Consider the following 18905-nt stretch of genomic DNA (forward strand, 5'->3'; position numbering starts at 1 on the left):
ATAATAAATGACGTAAATCCAGTTAATCTCTTCCAGCCACCCATCAAAAAACACATGTTATAGACAATAATTATTGCTTTGCATGCAGAAAACAATGTGAAATACACAAATGATGAATAAAATGTATAAATTAACATTTATAACGTTACTTTTAAGTCTTTTGTTAACGATGAGTGGAACAGAAAGATCCACAGACGCCAACTTTGTATTTTACTACAACTTCTTTCTTAGTGTGTTTCTCGCCTTTTTTTTATGAAATCTGCCTCTCCCGGCCACTCGCAACTTTTTTTGGTCCTACTGTGAATTATTTTGCAGTCTTACTCAGTAAAAAAACAAAGACACTAAGTCACCAACGCGTGAGATTCTTTGTTTGATTGCACAGAATGATACGTGGGCAAACGGATGTTCGGGGAAACATTTTGGTGAACATTTTTGTAGAAAAACAAATGAGCAAAAAGGGGGGCGTACAAAAACGGAGGTTCCACTGCATTTTTTCATAAATGTCGTAAGTCTCAAAGAGAGAACGTTTTTCTTTCTACTTTCTCATGCACTCCAAACTATAATAGTTTTTTTTTAAATAACTTGTTCAATGTGATGAGTGATTTCAGAAATAACAGTCTCTCTTCACATCCAATTAAGTTATTTTTGCGCTTTAGGCAAATAAACACATTTCTACAATTAGAGCATTTACAGTATTTGGGTAACAGTATAAAATGTGCAGCATCAATTCATATATTTACAGCAATCAATGTAATTATGTTGTTAAATGAAAATGATTATTATTGATACATGGATTTTAAGGTGAACTCAACTCTCCTGAGCAATAGAAATGGCAGCGGAATGTGAAAAATGTTTATTTTTTTGGCCCATTAAAGGTAATAAGTGTGTGGGATGATTGCAAAACTGACACAGTCAAACTGCTGCCTGTTGTTGGAAAAACTACACCCACAAAAAAATATGACATTAAAAGATGCATCATTGCATTTATATAGAAATTAAGTAGTGATCATAACTGCCCTGCAGGAACACTAAATGTTGTAACACGCAGGATCAGCTGCTGCTTTGAACTTTTATAGCATCTAAAAACTGTCTTTTATTTGTATTATTGTTAGAATCTAAACCTTTTGACTGCATCAGCGCCATCATCCTGCGCCATGTCCGCTACCTTTAATCACCTTTTCCTGTTAGAAGGCACCACTTTCTTTGCTTTCTTGACAACAACCCCTTTCAATGATACCCTGGCATTTTGATGTGTGTGTGTGTGCGTGCGTGTGTGTGTGTGAGAGAGAGGATGAAAGAGAAATGTTGAGTTAATATATTTTGCTCATACATTTCATCTTAAAATATCAAAATGTCAAAGTATTCATTTGATTTTTTTAAGATTTGTTTTTGTTTTCAGGCACAACTTTGCTTCTGACACTTTTCTTCCAGCCTGCCCTCGTTTGTCTGTGTTTGTTGTGTTTCTCTGTGTGGTGTGTGTGTGTGTGTGTGTGTGTGTATAGCTGGATTCATTGTGCAGTCTAAACACACTGTACACATTCGTGTCAATGTTATGTGTACGTGTTTTGTACAACTGTTTCACGGAGCGTTATTCCACCACAGCCACTAGGGTGCGTCATGGCACAATATCTTGGGATTTCTATAATATGCCATGATGTATTAATCAGCATTATTCTGTCAAATTTCTTGATGTTTGCCTCTTTTTCTGCATTTGTAAGCAAATCTAGTCATTCATATTCAGTCAAAAGTCTTGAAAAGGGTACAGTATGCTGACAATCTCAGGATTATTTCCTGTCCAAGTTTTGTAGTTTTTATGTGTTTTCCTTCTGTCCTCTCTGTCATTTTCTCTGTGTGTGTCGCAATTTGTGAGTCTCAAAGTGTAAAAAAACGAACTACGGTGGCTGACAGAAGCAAACGTGCAGCAACATCCGCTGTACAGAAATGATCCAAAACCAAAAATACGAAAATGCCTAAAAGTGCTGCGACAGGAAAATGCTGCAAATGAAATATGTGGCTATCACATAAACGCCGCAGGATCGGAAACAAACGCAAAAGAAAAATGCAGGAAATGTATTTATTAGTTTTCATTTATTTCTCTATTTTGGACAAACCGGAAATATTCATCATCTACAGTTTCTACGCAATTGAAAGAACAAAAATAACATTTCCAATATAATATCGTCATTGTGCCAAAAATGACAAAAAACCCACCACCCCATAAAAACGCATTCACAACTTCATGGAACAAATCAGAAGTTAACCAGGCTACCAGGAAGTTAGATATATGACCAGGAATTTAGCCAGATATAAAGGATATCTGTCTGATACAAGACTTAGGACGTAATATTTTACATTGTCATAGAGAAACCTATTTATGGTAATGTGTTTACCAAAGACACAAATGGGTCATAATATGATTTAGTTTCTACATTTAAAGCACGTCCATGTGGTCTACATAACATGTAATAGTGGTTCTTTGGTCATGTATTATTTCTTACAGACCATCGCTTTCTGACCGTCTCTACAGGATGCGCCGTTTTGTGGGTGGTCCTAGTTACGTGCCTCCACTTCGACAGCGTCTTTTCCGCGCCATTTTTGTTGCAGTTTTTAGCACTTCTATAGCGAGTTCACTGACAGAAATAAGTTGGAACTATACGCTACTTTGTGTTAGAAATGGCAACAGCGGAGGATGCATGTGCCACTCTGCCCCACAACAAAAGGATAACGAAAAAGGAGCTTATTGACTATAACGTCGAACAACAGCAGACACCGAAAAGCCCTTTAAATAAATCTTTAACATGTACGGATAATCCAAAATTCCAAACAGCTCGTTTCCCAGAAGTATGAAAGAAGGCAAGATTATGTTATATATATATATATATATATATATATATATATATATATATTAGAAATATCTCTGCAATGCCGCTACATTTTTATTTTACATTTATGCAGATCCGAAATACACAACAGCACATATCAATGGGTAAGAAAAATAGGTTTTGCATAACAGAGCTATTTAAGAACTAAAAAAGCAGTTGGAGAGCACAGACCTCGCAATAGGGGGAAAAAAAGTCCTCACTCCATCCCCAAAAAATGTAATCACCTGTTCTTTATCCCATTTCTGTAATTTTGTAAAAGTTTCATCAAAATCTGCCCATAACTTTCTATGCTATCTTTAGCGGATAACACTTAAAAAGAACACTTTTACACTACTAGGCATTTATTTTCAACTATTTTCAATTATCTTTTTTAAAATGTACCCTATTCTCAAATGCAAATGTTGACATGTAAATCGCTCATGTCCGGCGCCTCTGCAAGTATAGCTTTTTTTAAATTATTTTTTTAAACATGTCCTGTCCAACGTTAATATACTGTATATTTGATGTATCGTGATTATATGCATGGGTGTATGTATACTGTATGTGCATGTGTATGAACAGTATGTTTGTACAGTGAACGTGCGTGTGTATGTATGTTTGTACCGTGTGTGCTTATTTATGTATGTGCGTGCGTATGTACCTATGTATGTGGGTATGTACAGTATGTATGAAGTATTGCTGCTGGAATAGCTAACTTATGTTGTGTTCCGTCAACTTTCAGAATTTCTGTCATGCTTGTGTTTGTCGGGGATTTTGTTGTTTTTTTGTTTTTTATCCTGCAGCGTTTATGCGGTAGAACCATTTTTAATTTCCCGCATTTTACCTTTGTGTGTTTTTATGGTGTTTGTGTGTTTTTTTGTGCTCATGTCTGTGTTTACAGCGTTTGAACGTTGCTGTACGTTTGCCCCTGTCGAACGCTGTCAAAACCACAACGTAGCGTCAGGCAATTTGCCAAAAGACTATTTCAAAAATGAATGCAGCACAAAAGTTTTCAGTTTGTCAGAGAAGTGAATACAACCCTCACGTTTATACCAAACAGTGCCCCGACCATGCTTCCACATGGTTATCTTTCAGTGGATAATTAACTGTACTGCGATACAAGCCGTACACTGACTACTCCAACGTATAGTCATTTATATGCCCTATGAGCAGAGGGGTGTACTCACTTCATCACAGTTGCTACATTCATTTTTTTGACACAAAATAAAGGTTGTGTCCCCGCCTGACTGAAATCATGGTTGCAGGTCGAGTGCCATTAATGTAGTCAAGATCCTGAGGGTTCTTCGAGTCCTTCGACCTCTGAGGGCCATCAACAGAGCCAAGGGGCTGAAGGTGAGCGCTCTAACATTTCCGTAAATAAAACAAATGTTCAGACAGAACAGTAAGTACCCTTATGGTGGTTTCCTGCCTCTTTCAGCACGTGGTGCAGTGCGTGTTCGTGGCCATCAGGACCATCGGCAACATCGTCATCGTCACCACGCTGCTCCAGTTCATGTTCGCCTGCATCGGCGTGCAGCTCTTCAAGGTAGACACGCAGTTGATGTCTTCTTGGACTTATCGTTAATGCTCTGTTGCTGTTCCATCAGGGCAAGTTCTTCACCTGCACCGACAGCTCCAAGCAGACTCAGGCAGAGTGCAGGTAAAAGAGCACGCCCAGTTGCAGCAACACCAGTCACCATCCATCCATCCATTTTCTACCGCTTGTCTCTTTTGGGGTCGCTGGGGGTGCTGGGGCCTATCTCAGCTACAATCGGGCGGAAGCCAGCTACTAGAAAATGCTTTTTTGGCAGAAATTGCGCGTAAATGCTGAAAAGCCAAAGCCGAACTGAAATGCTAACTGTTAGCACACCAGCTGGATAGTGTCAAATCACAAAAATATGACTGTTGGGGGCATACCTAAAAATGAGTTGAATAAGCTAGCATGCTAACAGTTAGCATGTGCCATTTACTAAAATATATGACTCTGAACTGTTTACCTGTAATATAAACTGAAAAAAACCAGCATGGTGGGTCACAGCAAGAAATATTGATGTATTTTTTTGTCAATGTAGAGCAGGGGTGCCCAACCTGGAGCCCGGGGGCCAAAATCCGCCCGCAGAGTCGTTTTGTTTGGCCTGCCAAAGGGTGTCTTCCCAAAATTGTATACTTATTCATAATATTTTAAGCTCACACAATCATTTATGGCATGTCCGCAAGGCTAACAAGTTGCCTTCTATAGAACGTAATGCTCTCCACTACCTTAAATAATGGTGTTATGGAATTAAACTACTCACTTACTGTGCAGCTGTATGCTTAAAATTGCTGTGTTTGGCTATGGCCCAGTGGCACATTTTCACTCTGGCCCTTGGAGGCAAAACATTTGGGCACCTCTGACATAGAGCAAAAAAACATTATCTTTACATCTAAACATACAATCAGGGCCGTAACTAGTAATTGACCAATACTGAGGTCAAAAATTGGTTTCCTAAGAGGAACTCTGAAAGGCTGAAATCATGGGTATCCCAGCACCATATAAATGATATTACCTTGAGCAACACGATGAATTTCCAGAATAACAAAAGCTTGAATTGAGCTATACCTATCTATCACTCATATAATATCTTTGATAGTCAGCATGATTTAGTAACAGTCCACTTTTTTATTCATATCCTGAAGTTTAGATATTTAAACAATTTTAACATTATTAAAGCATACATTTAAAAAACATATCGAATTTTTAACCACGACCGGGGTTTCAAACTCAAAACATTCAGCTTTGCACGGCTAGTACTAATTACATCTGCCACGGAGCCACAGAAAGTGATGGAGGAAATTTAGCCTTCATATTTTAATCAGAAACAGGGCATGACGTGGCCAGGAATACATTTAGGGTAAGATAATATGTGCTTCTTCACGCAAAATGTCCCCGCCCCCTTCCCCCTTCCCCCTTCCCCTTACGCAGAGCGTGTGTTTTGCATGTAGGCACATTTGTTACATCAGTATGATTTATGTTAACGTTCTGGTGACAGCAGATTTCAGATCGGATATTGTTTGAAGTAAAAGTGGACTTCTTGGCGTTACATTGTTGGAGTTGTGGCGGGCTATGCATGACCAAAGATTGTATATTGAGAGAGGATGATCTACGCATGGTGACGTACTGTGCACACCATGTCCTACACAATGTACATTTACAGTCAGTCATGTCATCATCCTTTTGTCACCTAACAAAAATACAGAGGACATGACTTTTCGGAAGTGCATTGAATTGAATTAACCTATTTTGAAGGGTGAGCGTCATCGTTTACGATAGCGCTACATTTAATATTTCCGTACTATTCAGTAGAAAATAACATTGCACCGGCTGTGATACGATGGAGAAATACTGTGAGTCATTAGATAAGAAGTCTCTTGGTTGTTATAAGGAGCAAACAGCCGTAATTGGATGTAAGGATCCAGGCAAGATCGACAAGTCTGAGTGAAGCAAAGACCTCACCTCCTTGATGTCTCGTACCCGGACTTTGTGAACTACTTAATTGTTCAACCCAGCCCATTTTACACATTGAAAAACTTTCAAAATTATAAGAGTCAATATAGCTATGGCGGCTTTGTTTGTGGGTGGATTCTTGAGTTTATCTCTATAAGCCCAGTGGACATTGGGTCGTCAAGCCAGTCTGAGTAATGCACTCTAAGAAATGATCCGACCCAAGTTTGACACCCAGGATAATCACAGATAACCAATTTAATGTCATCACAGCACACTGTGATTGTAAGGCAGCAACGAGAGAATGATGTTCTCAAGTCGCTTCAATTTTTGTTTTATGTGGAGGCTACAGTCCGGATAAGAAAAGTGAGTATTATTTTTATCAATACAACTAATACCAAAGTTATTCAACTAAGCACATCAAGATAATGCAAAGTGGGGCTTTTTATTCAGCACATCACACCTCGGTTGATGTGCTCGCCTTCGCCATTAACTCTTCTTTTCAGCCGCTTCTGTTTGTCCAGAAATACGTTTAAGAATGCCATACAAGCTAGTAATATCTCTCCCACCTCCAATGGCACACGTCGTTGGCATTATGAATATTACTGAAAAAATCATCGCCAACAATTAGCGTTTCGCTAACTTCCGCCCTTCAATATGGATGTCGGCAATGCTTTGTGAAAAAATCCAAACCCCTCTATACCTGTAATAATAGCTGAAAAAGATAGCATACTAACTTTAGCATGCTAGCATATTACTAACATTAGCAAATAGCATTTTGACTTTGGACGGTTCAAATGGGTTGGGAAATGTAGAAGTAGTGAAACGTTTTAATGAAGAATAATTGTCATAGAGAAGTGGGAAAACTGTAAATCTTTCGGATATAAAAACGAGATAGCCTGAATGTCCTGAATAAATGAAATGTTTTGTTGGTGGAATGGTTGAATCGGTTGAGAATTGCGGAAGTTTGAAAACGAACCATTCAAAAGTCCAATAAAATGTGGAATTCCTCGTGAAGTGGGAATGTTGGGAATATAAAAAAAGAAGCATTCCCACAATTAAATGTTTAATGTGTGTGTTCTGCAGGGGGTCCTACATAATGTACAAGGACGGCAACGTGGCCAAACCTGAACGAGCACTAAGACAGTGGGAGAACAGCGACTTTAACTTTGACGACGTGCTGCAAGGCATGATGGCTCTGTTTGCTGTGTCCACCTTTGAGGGATGGCCAGGGTGCGTGCACGCTCACACACACAACACACACACACACACACACACACATCATCTCCTAACACCTATCGTCCTCTTCCAGACTGCTCTACAAAGCCATCGACTCTCACGCAGAGGACGTGGGCCCCATCTACAACTACCGCGTGGTCATCTCCATCTTCTTCATCATCTACATCATCATCATCGCCTTCTTCATGATGAACATCTTTGTGGGTTTTGTCATCGTCACGTTCCAAGAGCAAGGAGAGCAGGAGTACAAGAACTGCGAGCTGGACAAGAACCAGGTACTCTGACGTGTTTCACAAAGTCTAGTCTTGGGTTGCACACTTGGTTAGAATTAGGTGAGAATTAGACCACACAAACACAAAACATTTTCATCCACTCACGTACAGTCCAGGCCAAAAGTTTGGACACACCTTCTTTTCAATGTGTTTTCTTTATTTTCATGACTATTTACATTGTAGATTGTCACTGAAGGCATCAAAACTATGAATGAACACATGTGGAGTTATGTACTTAACAAAAAAAAGTGAAATAACTGAAAACCTATTTTATATTCTAGTTTCTTCAAAATAGCCACCCTTTGCTCTGATTACTGTTTTGCACACTCTTGGCATTCATTCGATGAGCTTCAAGAGGTAGTCACCTGAAAGGGTTTTCACTTCACAGGTGTCATAGTTGTGATGCCTTCAAAGATAATCTACAATGTAAATAGTCAGGAAAATAAAGAAAACGCATTGAAATGAGAAGGTGTGTCCAAACTTGTGGCCTGTACTGTACATTATCAAATATGATCTATGTCCCCAATTAAAGGCATACACAGTCGACTGTAAGGAAATTTTAAGCCAATCAAAAGCGTCCATGACGTCATTTGCCGAGGCGACAGTAGCAAACATGGCTGTCCACGGCAAGAAAAAGAGCAAAAGTAACATTATGTCAATGTAGAGCACAAGTAACATTATATTTACAATTAAACATACAATAAGTCCTTTCAGTGTGTTTAAAGCCAGCGTTATTTACCATTGTACAAAAGTGACCCAAAAAAACCAGAACCCTTAAAAATGTTATGGGATCCCACAGATTTAAGGAATGTGCCGGTGAACAGGGGATTGTACGTGTGCCTCATAATGCAAAGGTCTTGGGTTCGATCCCCGGGTTCGGGGTCTTTCTGTGTGGAGTTTGCATGTTCTCTCCGTGACTGCGTGGGTTCCCTTCGGGTACTCCGGCTTCCTCCCACCTCCAAAGACATGCACCTGGGGATAGGTTGATTGGCAACACTAAATGGTCCCTAGTGTGTGAATGTGAGTGTAAATGTTGTCTGTCTATCTGTGTTGGCCCTGTGATGAGGTGGTGACTTGTCCAGGGTGTACCCCACCTACCGCCCGAATGCAGCTGAGATAGGCTTCGGCACCCCCCGCGACCTAGAAAGGGACAAGCGGTAGAAAATGGATGGATGAATGGGTTCCGACCGACATTTGTAGGATTTAATCAAATGTTTTGCAACCATCTTGGTCGCTTTGCTTAAAGCCATGTTCTTTTTAAAATATGCTCCAAGCTTTTCAACGTCACACAAAATTGTCATTACTGGAACACAATACTCTTTAGGATTTTACAATGAAGATTCTGCATATTCTTAAAATACTCTCAACCCCTCAACACAGTCAAACATTCTGATTTTTGAAGGAGCAAGGCGACACTAAACTTTCTCCGGAAAAAAAATATGATTTGTTGGCGAAATATTGTCCTTTCCTTGTTGACCAAGTCATGTTGGGGGAAAATATTGTTCCAATAATTCATGTACAAAAAGTAATACAAAGTATAACCTGAAAATTAACATAAATTATCTTTATTTATTAGAATATTTGTAGGTTCTGGTGTTTTTTGGGTCGATGTTTGACATGTTTTTCCTTTCTTTCCATTACTGAACCGGAAATGAATGGAGACATTTTTTTTTTTTTTATGTCCGTTTCCGCTTTTGCCAGTATAAATGTGAAATGATCTTACATTTCATACATTATGGTCTTAAAGAGTCTTAGAATGTCTTAAATTGGACTTGTTGAAGACCCACAAAAAATGATACATTATGAATGACAGGACTTTTCAACTAAATTGTTCTCTTGGCCACATTTCCGGAAAGCTTATTTATTTAGTCAGAGTTACACAGAGTTATTTATTTAGTCAGAGTTACACACAATGTCAGCGTCCACTACAGTGGACGCTGACATTTAGGAGGTTAAAATGTCTACCAATGTGTTTACACTGCTACAAATTCCTCTGTACAACAGGACTAGTGTTAAAACCAGTGATTTTAGGAACTTGCTTCAAAAACGTTTGGTAAGTCTCTCCCAAGTTTTGAGCTGAACTCGGTCTGATATCATTCCCGGACTGCCAGTTGAATAACCCTGATTTACTGAATGATCAATGCTGATATCGTAATTAATCAATATCAGTATTGGCCATTACTCAAGGATGCAATATCTGTGTCGTATTATAGGTGACAAACGTTTTATCAGGACATTTTTAGCATGTCGACCTTAGAATCAGAAAACTGAATACTTGATCATCTTGGAGGTTTGATTGAACTTGTTATCACATTGGAAAGACAGTTTTTACGTCACAATATCTCAGTCCACGTTGGAATTCAGGTTTCCTTTCAGCTCCCACAATGCTGGCAGCACTCGTGCAGCCCTACACCATACTTGAATGTAAACAAGACACAATTATGTTTCTGTACTTATTTGCGGCACAAATGGCCCAGATTGGGTGGGATAGGTTGAGAATTCAAAACTCTGTCTGACCTTCTCCATGTGGAGTTCCAGAAACATGCATGTTAGGCTCTTTGGAGATTGTAAATCATCCATGAATGTGAATGTGAGTGTGAGTCTGCCACGCTGGGATTGGCTCCAGCTCACCCGGGAACCTAATGAAGACAAGCAGTATAGAAAGGGAATGGATAAATGATCTAAGAGTGTTTAACTTTTGGTGTTTTGTCACAGCGTCAGTGTGTAGAGTATGCCTTGAAGGCCCGCCCCTTACGCCGCTACATCCCCAAGAACCCCTACCAGTACAAGGTGTGGTATGTGGTCAACTCCACCTACTTCGAGTACCTGATGTTCACCCTTATCCTTCTTAACACCATCTGTCTGGCCATGCAGGTAACACACACACACACAACATATCTTGATGTTCATTCTGCACCTTTCATTGGTTCTTGTTCACGTTTGCAGCATCACGGCCAGACGAAGAACTTCAACGACGCCATGAACATCCTCAACATGCTCTTCACGGGGCTCTTTACCGTGGAGATGATCCTCAAGCTGATTGCCTTCAAGCCCAGGGTAGGAACATGTTTGCTGTGAAATAACACACTCATGGGGTACTTTATCTCCATGATCTGATATAATAACCTTCTGTCAAGTTGAGGTCGTTTTAACATCTATTTGAAGGCAGTTCACTTGATGACAGAAGTAGTAGGAGAGAACGGGGTTGGTTGTCACGCTTTTTACTCTGAAGTGAATTGCTCTTCACCATCTAAACATCTTCAATAATCATTCCTGCATTAAACTGAAGTTAAACTGCCTATCGGTTTGCCTATAGTTCACAATCCTTATGAGAAACAAAAGTTATTTGGGTTTTTTTGCATTTTAATTTGTAAAAATCAGTTAGTTCTTGGCTGCCAACCAATACTTAATTTATGTTCTTTAACCTGTGTATTAACCAAGCTGTAGCAACATTTTTATTGTCAGAGCGAATACTGAGGAACTCTTTTTCTAGCATAGTAACACAACGTCTTAGGGACGGCATGCTACAGTGTTAGCCGTAAGCTAGCTACGGCAAGAGATAAGCTAGCTTTTGTGTCAGCAGCTGAATCGCTTTTGAGTTTGTAATGCACAACACAATGCGATAGGACACAAATCTGTACTGACTGAAAAACATGAAGAATCATATTACAGTATTTGTAAAGTATTAGCCCACATCTCATGTTTTGTTTGTACACAGCTAGTTCGACAGTGTATGTAGTAGCATGGTGTGCTGCATGTATCATTATCACTTTCTTGTTGGAAATGTGTCCGTTTGGTCCAACTGGCCGGGGACATTTTTTTCAAAGTTGACTTTGGGTAAGCGCTCCATATATGTCCGCATAGCTTGGCTCTAAGTTCCACATTTATATCGGCAAGTCACGCCGACCTCACTCTCTCGGCTTCCGTCCTTTCCGACGTTTCACCCTCTGTTTGTGCTCGCTTCTAGAAGCATTAGTTCAACCTCCGTATATTCAGTTTAAAAAAGATAAGGTTGTGATTATTAATTTGTCCAAAAATAGTCGTCTTCATTGTCTGTTACCAAGTCTGCCATGATTAGAACACACTCACCTTTGTTTCCGGAAGTAGGAACACACATTTATTGCCGGAAGTCTGAAGTGTGTTGCTATGGAAACGGAAATAAATGCGCTGAGAAAAGAAGTTCCAGTCATGCATAAAATGACCAAAATACAATCAATGTGGAACATATTACATATTGTCATGAACATGTATGTTACTACATTATACATAGACTTGCAGTGTGTATAAAAAACATTGATGGAGGGTTTCGAAGTTGTTTTTGAGAGCTTTGAAGGCTGCAACGGTGACTCCCATTAACCGCACCTTGCAAGCATTTTTATCATCTTTAGGATCCTTTAAAAAAAGACGTGTGTTCTTGTTTTTCATAATGATTGTGAACAATAGGCAAAATTCCCAAAAAGTGCAGTTCCCCTTTAAAATGTTGGTGTATGGCTTTCATTTTCATTGCAACAGACGTGAACAGCTATAACATCACAGGGATGGTTGTCACACACCGTTGGGTTGCATGTCACGTTATTATAAACAAGGCAAAAAAGCACCACAACATTTAAAAATGTGATTACATTGACACAGTGACAAATAGATAATGTTATGCATTTGAACACAAAATTAAGCAACACATTACTACGCCAAGCCTACTGTATGTAATAGTACAGTATATGTGACAACCAACCTCAAAAACCGACTCAAAATGAAATTTCTTGCAAGCACCAAAGCTTGAATTTATCTCAAACGAGTTAGGTAGCTAATAACCATCCTAACAATAGCTTTCTCACTTTCTAAGGGTTAGAAATAAAAGCCTTACTTAAGAAAATACTATGTTGGTGAGCCCTAGGGATGCGTACCGAATTTGGTTCTTTTATAGGTACTTGCCAAATTATGTTAGTAGTACCAAGTACCGTTTCACATAAAAACAAACAGTACCATATTTTGATACTGATACAATGCTAATTTACATTGGATATGCCATATATATGCTATACCGATTACCATTAATTATTTTACATGGTGACTACAACTACAACTCGGATGCACGTTACAATAAAAAAAAACAGCTGGTGTATAATAAGTACAATACTTCGGGTCTGATTTACTAAGATCCAAATGCCACGCACTAAACATTGTGTGCAATCTATGAAATTGCGTGTACTATTAGTGGGCGTGTGGCGTGTGATCCACTAACACTGCGTATACAATTCGAAAGTCGTGCAGACCACCTCATTTCAATGAGGATTTTGCGTGTACTATACGGGGCATCACCACGGAGACACTTGATCATTTACTTCACCTTCATGTCATGTCTTCATGTTGATAAATCACTTTGTGTGTGCTGAATGATTATATTTGCATCCTTTACTCCCAGTATTGTGGGCGTTTTGGTAATCAGCATACATTGTGCATATCAAGGAAGACAGAGACTCAAAATGTATTGCACGCTTTATTCTCACCTAACAGACGCAATCCAGTTTGCACACGTTTAGTAGATTAGCTTTTTGTGCGCTATCAAGTTAACACTTGTTTTAGTACACGAAAACCTTTAGTAAATCAGGCCACTACAGTATAAACATTTTGTAGGACTCAACAAAAGACAAGACTGGCGCAATCAACTTAATAGCAATGACTATTTCCTGACAACAGCAACACACCTCAGGCAAACTGCATACTTGCAAATGATACTCGGAAGTGTAAGAAAACAAAATGTAACAACAGAACAGCACAGTTATCATAATCAGCACTCCGTTAAATGTTCCTTTGAAGAAATTTACATTTTATTACTTAACAAGATTTATTATTCATACATATATTAACACATGAACACACACAAAAATGTAAAATAGGACAGCAAAATACCGGTATAAATTCCCAGGTAGTGGGGAATGGTACAGTATCGGTTCAAATGTGAAAGGTACCATCCCAAGTGAGCTCTGATACTGATTCCCTAAATTTTTACTATTCTACAATTTGTGAAACAGTGGAAAATGGAAAGATATGACGAGGATGACAATCAACCCTGTTCTCCCCCATATAGCTTTTTTTTTATTACATTTTAACAGTAGTCCATATTTCTGTTTTTGTCACCTGTAAAATAACTGTTTTATTCTTATTATTAGTCTCCTTTTATTCCTAACTGTCGTATTATGTTCATGCTAATCCTGCGTGTTACTAATGTTAAAGGGAACTGTTGTATTAACACATTTCTGCTTATAAATGACAAAATTTGTGCTCTAACGCTAGCTTGTTGCCAAAAATGAGGGTTCTCAAGCGTCACCGCTCAAAGTCAAACCATCCAAAAAAAATAAAAACAAATGCCTGTGTTGTCTTTTTAAGCAATATTCAGTCCCTCCAGGAATTTGTGAGCTCGCAATCTTGCAAATTCACACAAATTCAAACAATCCCCGCGAATTATGCGTGGCCTTGCAACTTTGTCCAATGCCTGCAACTTATTTTGGCCAATCAAATTTGTCTCTGAGCATCGCTCAAACGCACACATCAACTGTCTAATCAAAACGTATGTTTGTTTCTTGTGTAGACAAAGCAGGAACAGCAACATGTAACAATATGTCAACTATTTATTGATCAAATGACACACTTGTTTGTCGTCCTGCGTAGCTCAGACCTACGTCTGTAATGTAATGTAATATACAATCATTTACTTCATAGTTTACATGTATTAACATAATTAACATTTATTGATTAATAACATATTTTCATTTGCAATGCTGACCTAGCAAAGAGGCAGCATTTACATGTTAGAGATGTAACATGGTTCGGTTTACCAACAAAAATGTGCGCTATATACTGTTTATCGCTGTCAACAGTTCACAAATGCTCTTAACGTGCGCAGGTTAATGTGGCAAATGTCAATCACAAACATGTTCTCGCTATTACTGCCATCTAGTGTCTACTTTTATGTCAGTGTGGTATAAAACAAGTAAAATATCAAGGCAGTGTTTGTTTTCCCATTTTTGTTGAAATCCTGTGGGGTTTTTGAAGTTAAGGTTACAAGGAAACTTAAAATGTTGATAACATATTCATAAAATACCTCAAAGCTGATTGAATGTTATTGGAAAAAAATGTCAGTACTTTTGCCACAACTTTCTAAAAAGCTGTAGCAGATGCAGGCATTTAAGCAGCAATGATCACAAATTCTGGAGGTACTGACTATTACTGTCATGAAAATGTGCATTTTGGAGCGCAATATTAAGGACGTGAGGAGGAACACACATATAAATAATGAATAATGCATGAGATATTAGATATTTGTGACCCACCTGTTGAGAAGCCCTGCTTCAAAACATGCGATGCATTATTAATCATGTTACCTTCTTCAATGATTACATAAGCTTACAGCAAAAAACACACCATTAAACCCTCCTGACCTTACAGAGTGAACCCATCCTTTTTCAATCCCACTCTCATCTTGGCCAACTTGTGTTATTTTGATATAATCGAACCTAGATTTGTTTTTATTTGGGCAACAAGTTGAAATATTCTTGGGTCTTGCAAGCCACCTTGTTTGGCAGCCATATTGGACTTGGTAAATAAGAGGACAGTAAAAAAAAAGAGCGTCCACACTTCATACATTTGTTCATTTGGTCAAATGTGAATGTTGTCATCTGAACCCTGGTGTGCGATAAAACGACAGAAATTGACTAATATGTTAAGTAAAATGCATTGGAAGTGCCTCTGTGTGTGTGTGTGTGTGTGTGTGTGTGTGTGTGTGTGTGTGTGTGTGTGTGTGTGTGTGTGTGTGTGTGTGTGTGTGTGTGTGTGTGTGTGTGTGTGTGTGTGGGACAACAAGGCTCTTTAAAAGTATATTTTAGAAGCGTTTCATGAAATCTAAGCTGGTGAAAATATCAGCATTGTCGGCGTTCACACTCGACCAAACATGTAAACACACCCTTAGGCTGCACCAATATGGCCGTTTTGATGGCACAACAAGGTGGCGTTTCCCTTCTAACCTTCCTCTCTCACCTCACTCCTCCCCCTCCCTCCTCCTTGTGTAGGGGTACTTTAGTGATCCCTGGAATGTGTTTGATTTCCTCATCGTAATTGGAAGCATAATAGACGTCATTCTAAGTGAGATCAACGTAAGTACTCGCCCTCCGCCCGCCTCTGCCTCCTTCCTTTCTTGTCCTTCTTGTGTCGTCTCCTCCATCCTTGCCTCCTCCCCTTCCTCTTCCCTCTATCTTTGAGTCCAAGGTGGCCATCCATGGGATCCAAACACAGATGCAGAAGTAAGGCAGGCAGGAGTGACAGACTAACTTACCACTCACACCAACATGAGGATGTTTTTTTTCTATGCTTTTTGTTTCAATGTCTTCTTTTCTGCCTTCTTTCTGTTCTCTCCATCTCTCCTGCGCAGCATTATTTTGTAGATGCATGGAACACATTTGATGCCTTGATAGTTGTGGGTAGCATTGTTGACATAGCCATCACTGAGGTTAACGTAAGTAGGAAGTCCAAATCCCTCCCATTCCTGCACATGACACGCACACGCAACAGGCCGAGCGATAATCATCTTGCATGCGTTCAAATGATTAGGAACCCTCGGCTGCATTTTATCCTGGCCCCAATGAGGTCCAGGGAGTGGAGAGAGCCAGATGTCGCAGTGTGGCAGTGCCTTATGATGCATTTTTCTGTCATTTCGAACACATGAAGCACATTTTCAGACCCTTTGTTGGTGCTGCACTCACATTAAGTACACCTGAGCTGTTCAAAGGTCTCCTATTATGCAGAAGTAATAAGTAATGTGTCTTCCTAAAATCTGTTTTTCCACCACTTGTTTGTTTCATTTTTGTGAGAAACGATCGTATTTGTTCTTTTAAGTTCAGGCTTTGCCACACGTCTTAAAATAAAGCCCAACGCTCTGCGAACTGTCTATCAGTCAGCTACAGTCGCGAGACCTGAAAGTTTTTCTTCAACAAATATCAAAGGTGTCCCGATCCGATACTGATATCTGTGTGATATCAGCAAAAAAAAGCTTGACACAAAAGATTCCAATACAATATTTACTTGCTGGACAGCAAGTTAACATCTAATTGGCCTCCAATGAGCACACAAGAATGGTCTTTTCTTCTATTATAGTCTAGTAATTTACAAAAGGTAAACATGGTAGGCTGTGGGCTACTTGGAGCTAGCGGCTACACAACAGCATATCACTTAATAGCAAACAAGCTAGACATTCGTAATAAGTGTCCTTCATTGAACAATATTGCAGTCTGATACAGCACATTTGTCATTACAAACAAGTATCAAATATTTATAGTTGCATATTACTTACACATACAAAGTCTCCAAGGCAGAAGTGTATGAGAAAGTATCCAGTAACAAACGTGTCCGCATCATTCAACTTACTGTGTCACAAGCTTAACTTCATGAGTTATTGTGACCATTCCGTGTCGCCAAAAAATAATCACCACTCCACTTTAACTTAAAGACAGCATAAATCTATTCCAGAAGTTTAATTAATAAATAGGTTAGTGTTTTTCATACGTGCCATTGTTCTCTGTTTGACTAAATTCACTTGATCGAACCTTTTCTAATATTCCACACTACAAAATAATAAAAGTTTGTATCGGATCAATATCAGTATCGGTCAATAGGCAAAGTTCCAATCTCGATATTGTATCGGAAGCGAAAAGGTTTTATCAGGACACCCTTAATAAATATGCTAATCTAGTACGATATTGCTGTTAAAATGTGAGTGTAATATTAGCATGTAGCTCACTTAACTATGCTAGTGTTGCTAACGTTTATGTCCTTCTGTCCCGCTCCTTAACGTTACGTTGTGTGTGATACATGACGTCAATTACGCTGGACAAGTACAGAGTTATATATATGAAAAAAGTGGAGACACACTCGCCGTGTACAAGCATTGCTCATTAGCATAAAAGCTACAGACACACAAAACGACAGTGTACCTAAAAGCACATTTAAACTGTCATACACTATTGCATTGTTGAAAAGTAGTATAATATTCGGGGTGTCCCCATACAACATTTTCATATCCGACACGATACTGATATTGAAGCCTATAATAAAATCAGATCGGGACTCCTCTTGTGTAATATGGGACCTTTAACATTGAAAAACAAAGTTTCTATTATTAAACTTGCTCGGCCTGTTCAAAAAAATACATGCATTTGTTTTGCATCGTCACTTTCCCTTTGACAGATACAACATGACAAGATGCAATATCCAGGTCTGGTCCACTTTTTCTTCCAGATTCATTTAGTATCCTGAATAAAGTGGTAAGGTTTTTTTTTGGTCAATTGTGCAGCGAGGGGGACGGATTTAATCTATAAATGGCTCCGCTGCGGGCCGGTGAAATGTATGTAAATATATTTGTGCATTCTCAGCGGTCACTGATGGAGTGGCATAACAATGTATCAGACCAACGCAAGTCAAACGTTGAGTGTCTATTGTTTGTTACACTTCAGGCGTTCTATTCTGTTGGTGTACAGAATTCCACATCATATAGTCAAAGACCAGGCTTCTTATTTGCAATGATGTGGCATCCAGCCTGGTCAGCATGTTGCTGGACACTTGGCTGGGTACACGTGCACAACAGGCGCCTTAATGACATGCACGTGCCCACAGACATAGCGTAAGCATGATGTCACACCCGTGGGGGCACGTGTATGCAGCTGCTTTTACACCGTGAGACAAGGCTAGGACGTGTGCACACGGGTCCCACAGCATGTCCCCTGTGGTAGAATGAAGTTTGTTTCACCCCAGACGCCGCTGGCCCAGCATACCAATAAGCACAGCACTTCCCAAGGGTGCTCGGCTGCTTTTAGGCTTCCAGAAAAGGAATCCATGCGCATGTTTTACCCCTCCAGAGAAGCTTGCCAGGGCTTCCTATAAACAACACTTCACATTTGACTCGCTTCTAAAGTGAGCTCCACTAGACCAAAGATATGCATCTTTGTCATGTGTACAACATTATTGTTTTCCTCTCTCACTACTAACTACACCCTTTGTTCTTGT

At 39.3% G+C, this 18905-nt stretch overlaps 1 protein-coding gene across 4 annotated transcripts in view; it reads left to right on the top strand.

Annotated features, from left to right (window-relative positions):
• The window catches only part of cacna1c (calcium channel, voltage-dependent, L type, alpha 1C subunit), a 261395-nt gene that overhangs the window by 213425 nt on the left and 29065 nt on the right, over positions 1 to 18905 (top strand). For all 4 annotated transcript variants that reach the window (XM_061959443.2, XM_061959444.2, XM_061959445.2 and 1 more), the window contains 8 exons: positions 4127 to 4214; positions 4300 to 4407; positions 4469 to 4521; positions 7429 to 7575; positions 7655 to 7856; positions 10569 to 10727; positions 10800 to 10910; positions 15920 to 16003. In XM_061959443.2, coding sequence (XP_061815427.1) covers positions 4127 to 4214; positions 4300 to 4407; positions 4469 to 4521; positions 7429 to 7575; positions 7655 to 7856; positions 10569 to 10727; positions 10800 to 10910; positions 15920 to 16003 — 952 coding nt within the window. The remainder of the gene's footprint in view (positions 1 to 4126; positions 4215 to 4299; positions 4408 to 4468; positions 4522 to 7428; positions 7576 to 7654; positions 7857 to 10568; positions 10728 to 10799; positions 10911 to 15919; positions 16004 to 18905) is intronic.

Source organism: Nerophis lumbriciformis, linkage group LG05 (genome assembly GCF_033978685.3).
Source record: "Nerophis lumbriciformis linkage group LG05, RoL_Nlum_v2.1, whole genome shotgun sequence".
NCBI lineage: Eukaryota > Metazoa > Chordata > Actinopteri > Syngnathiformes > Syngnathidae > Nerophis > Nerophis lumbriciformis.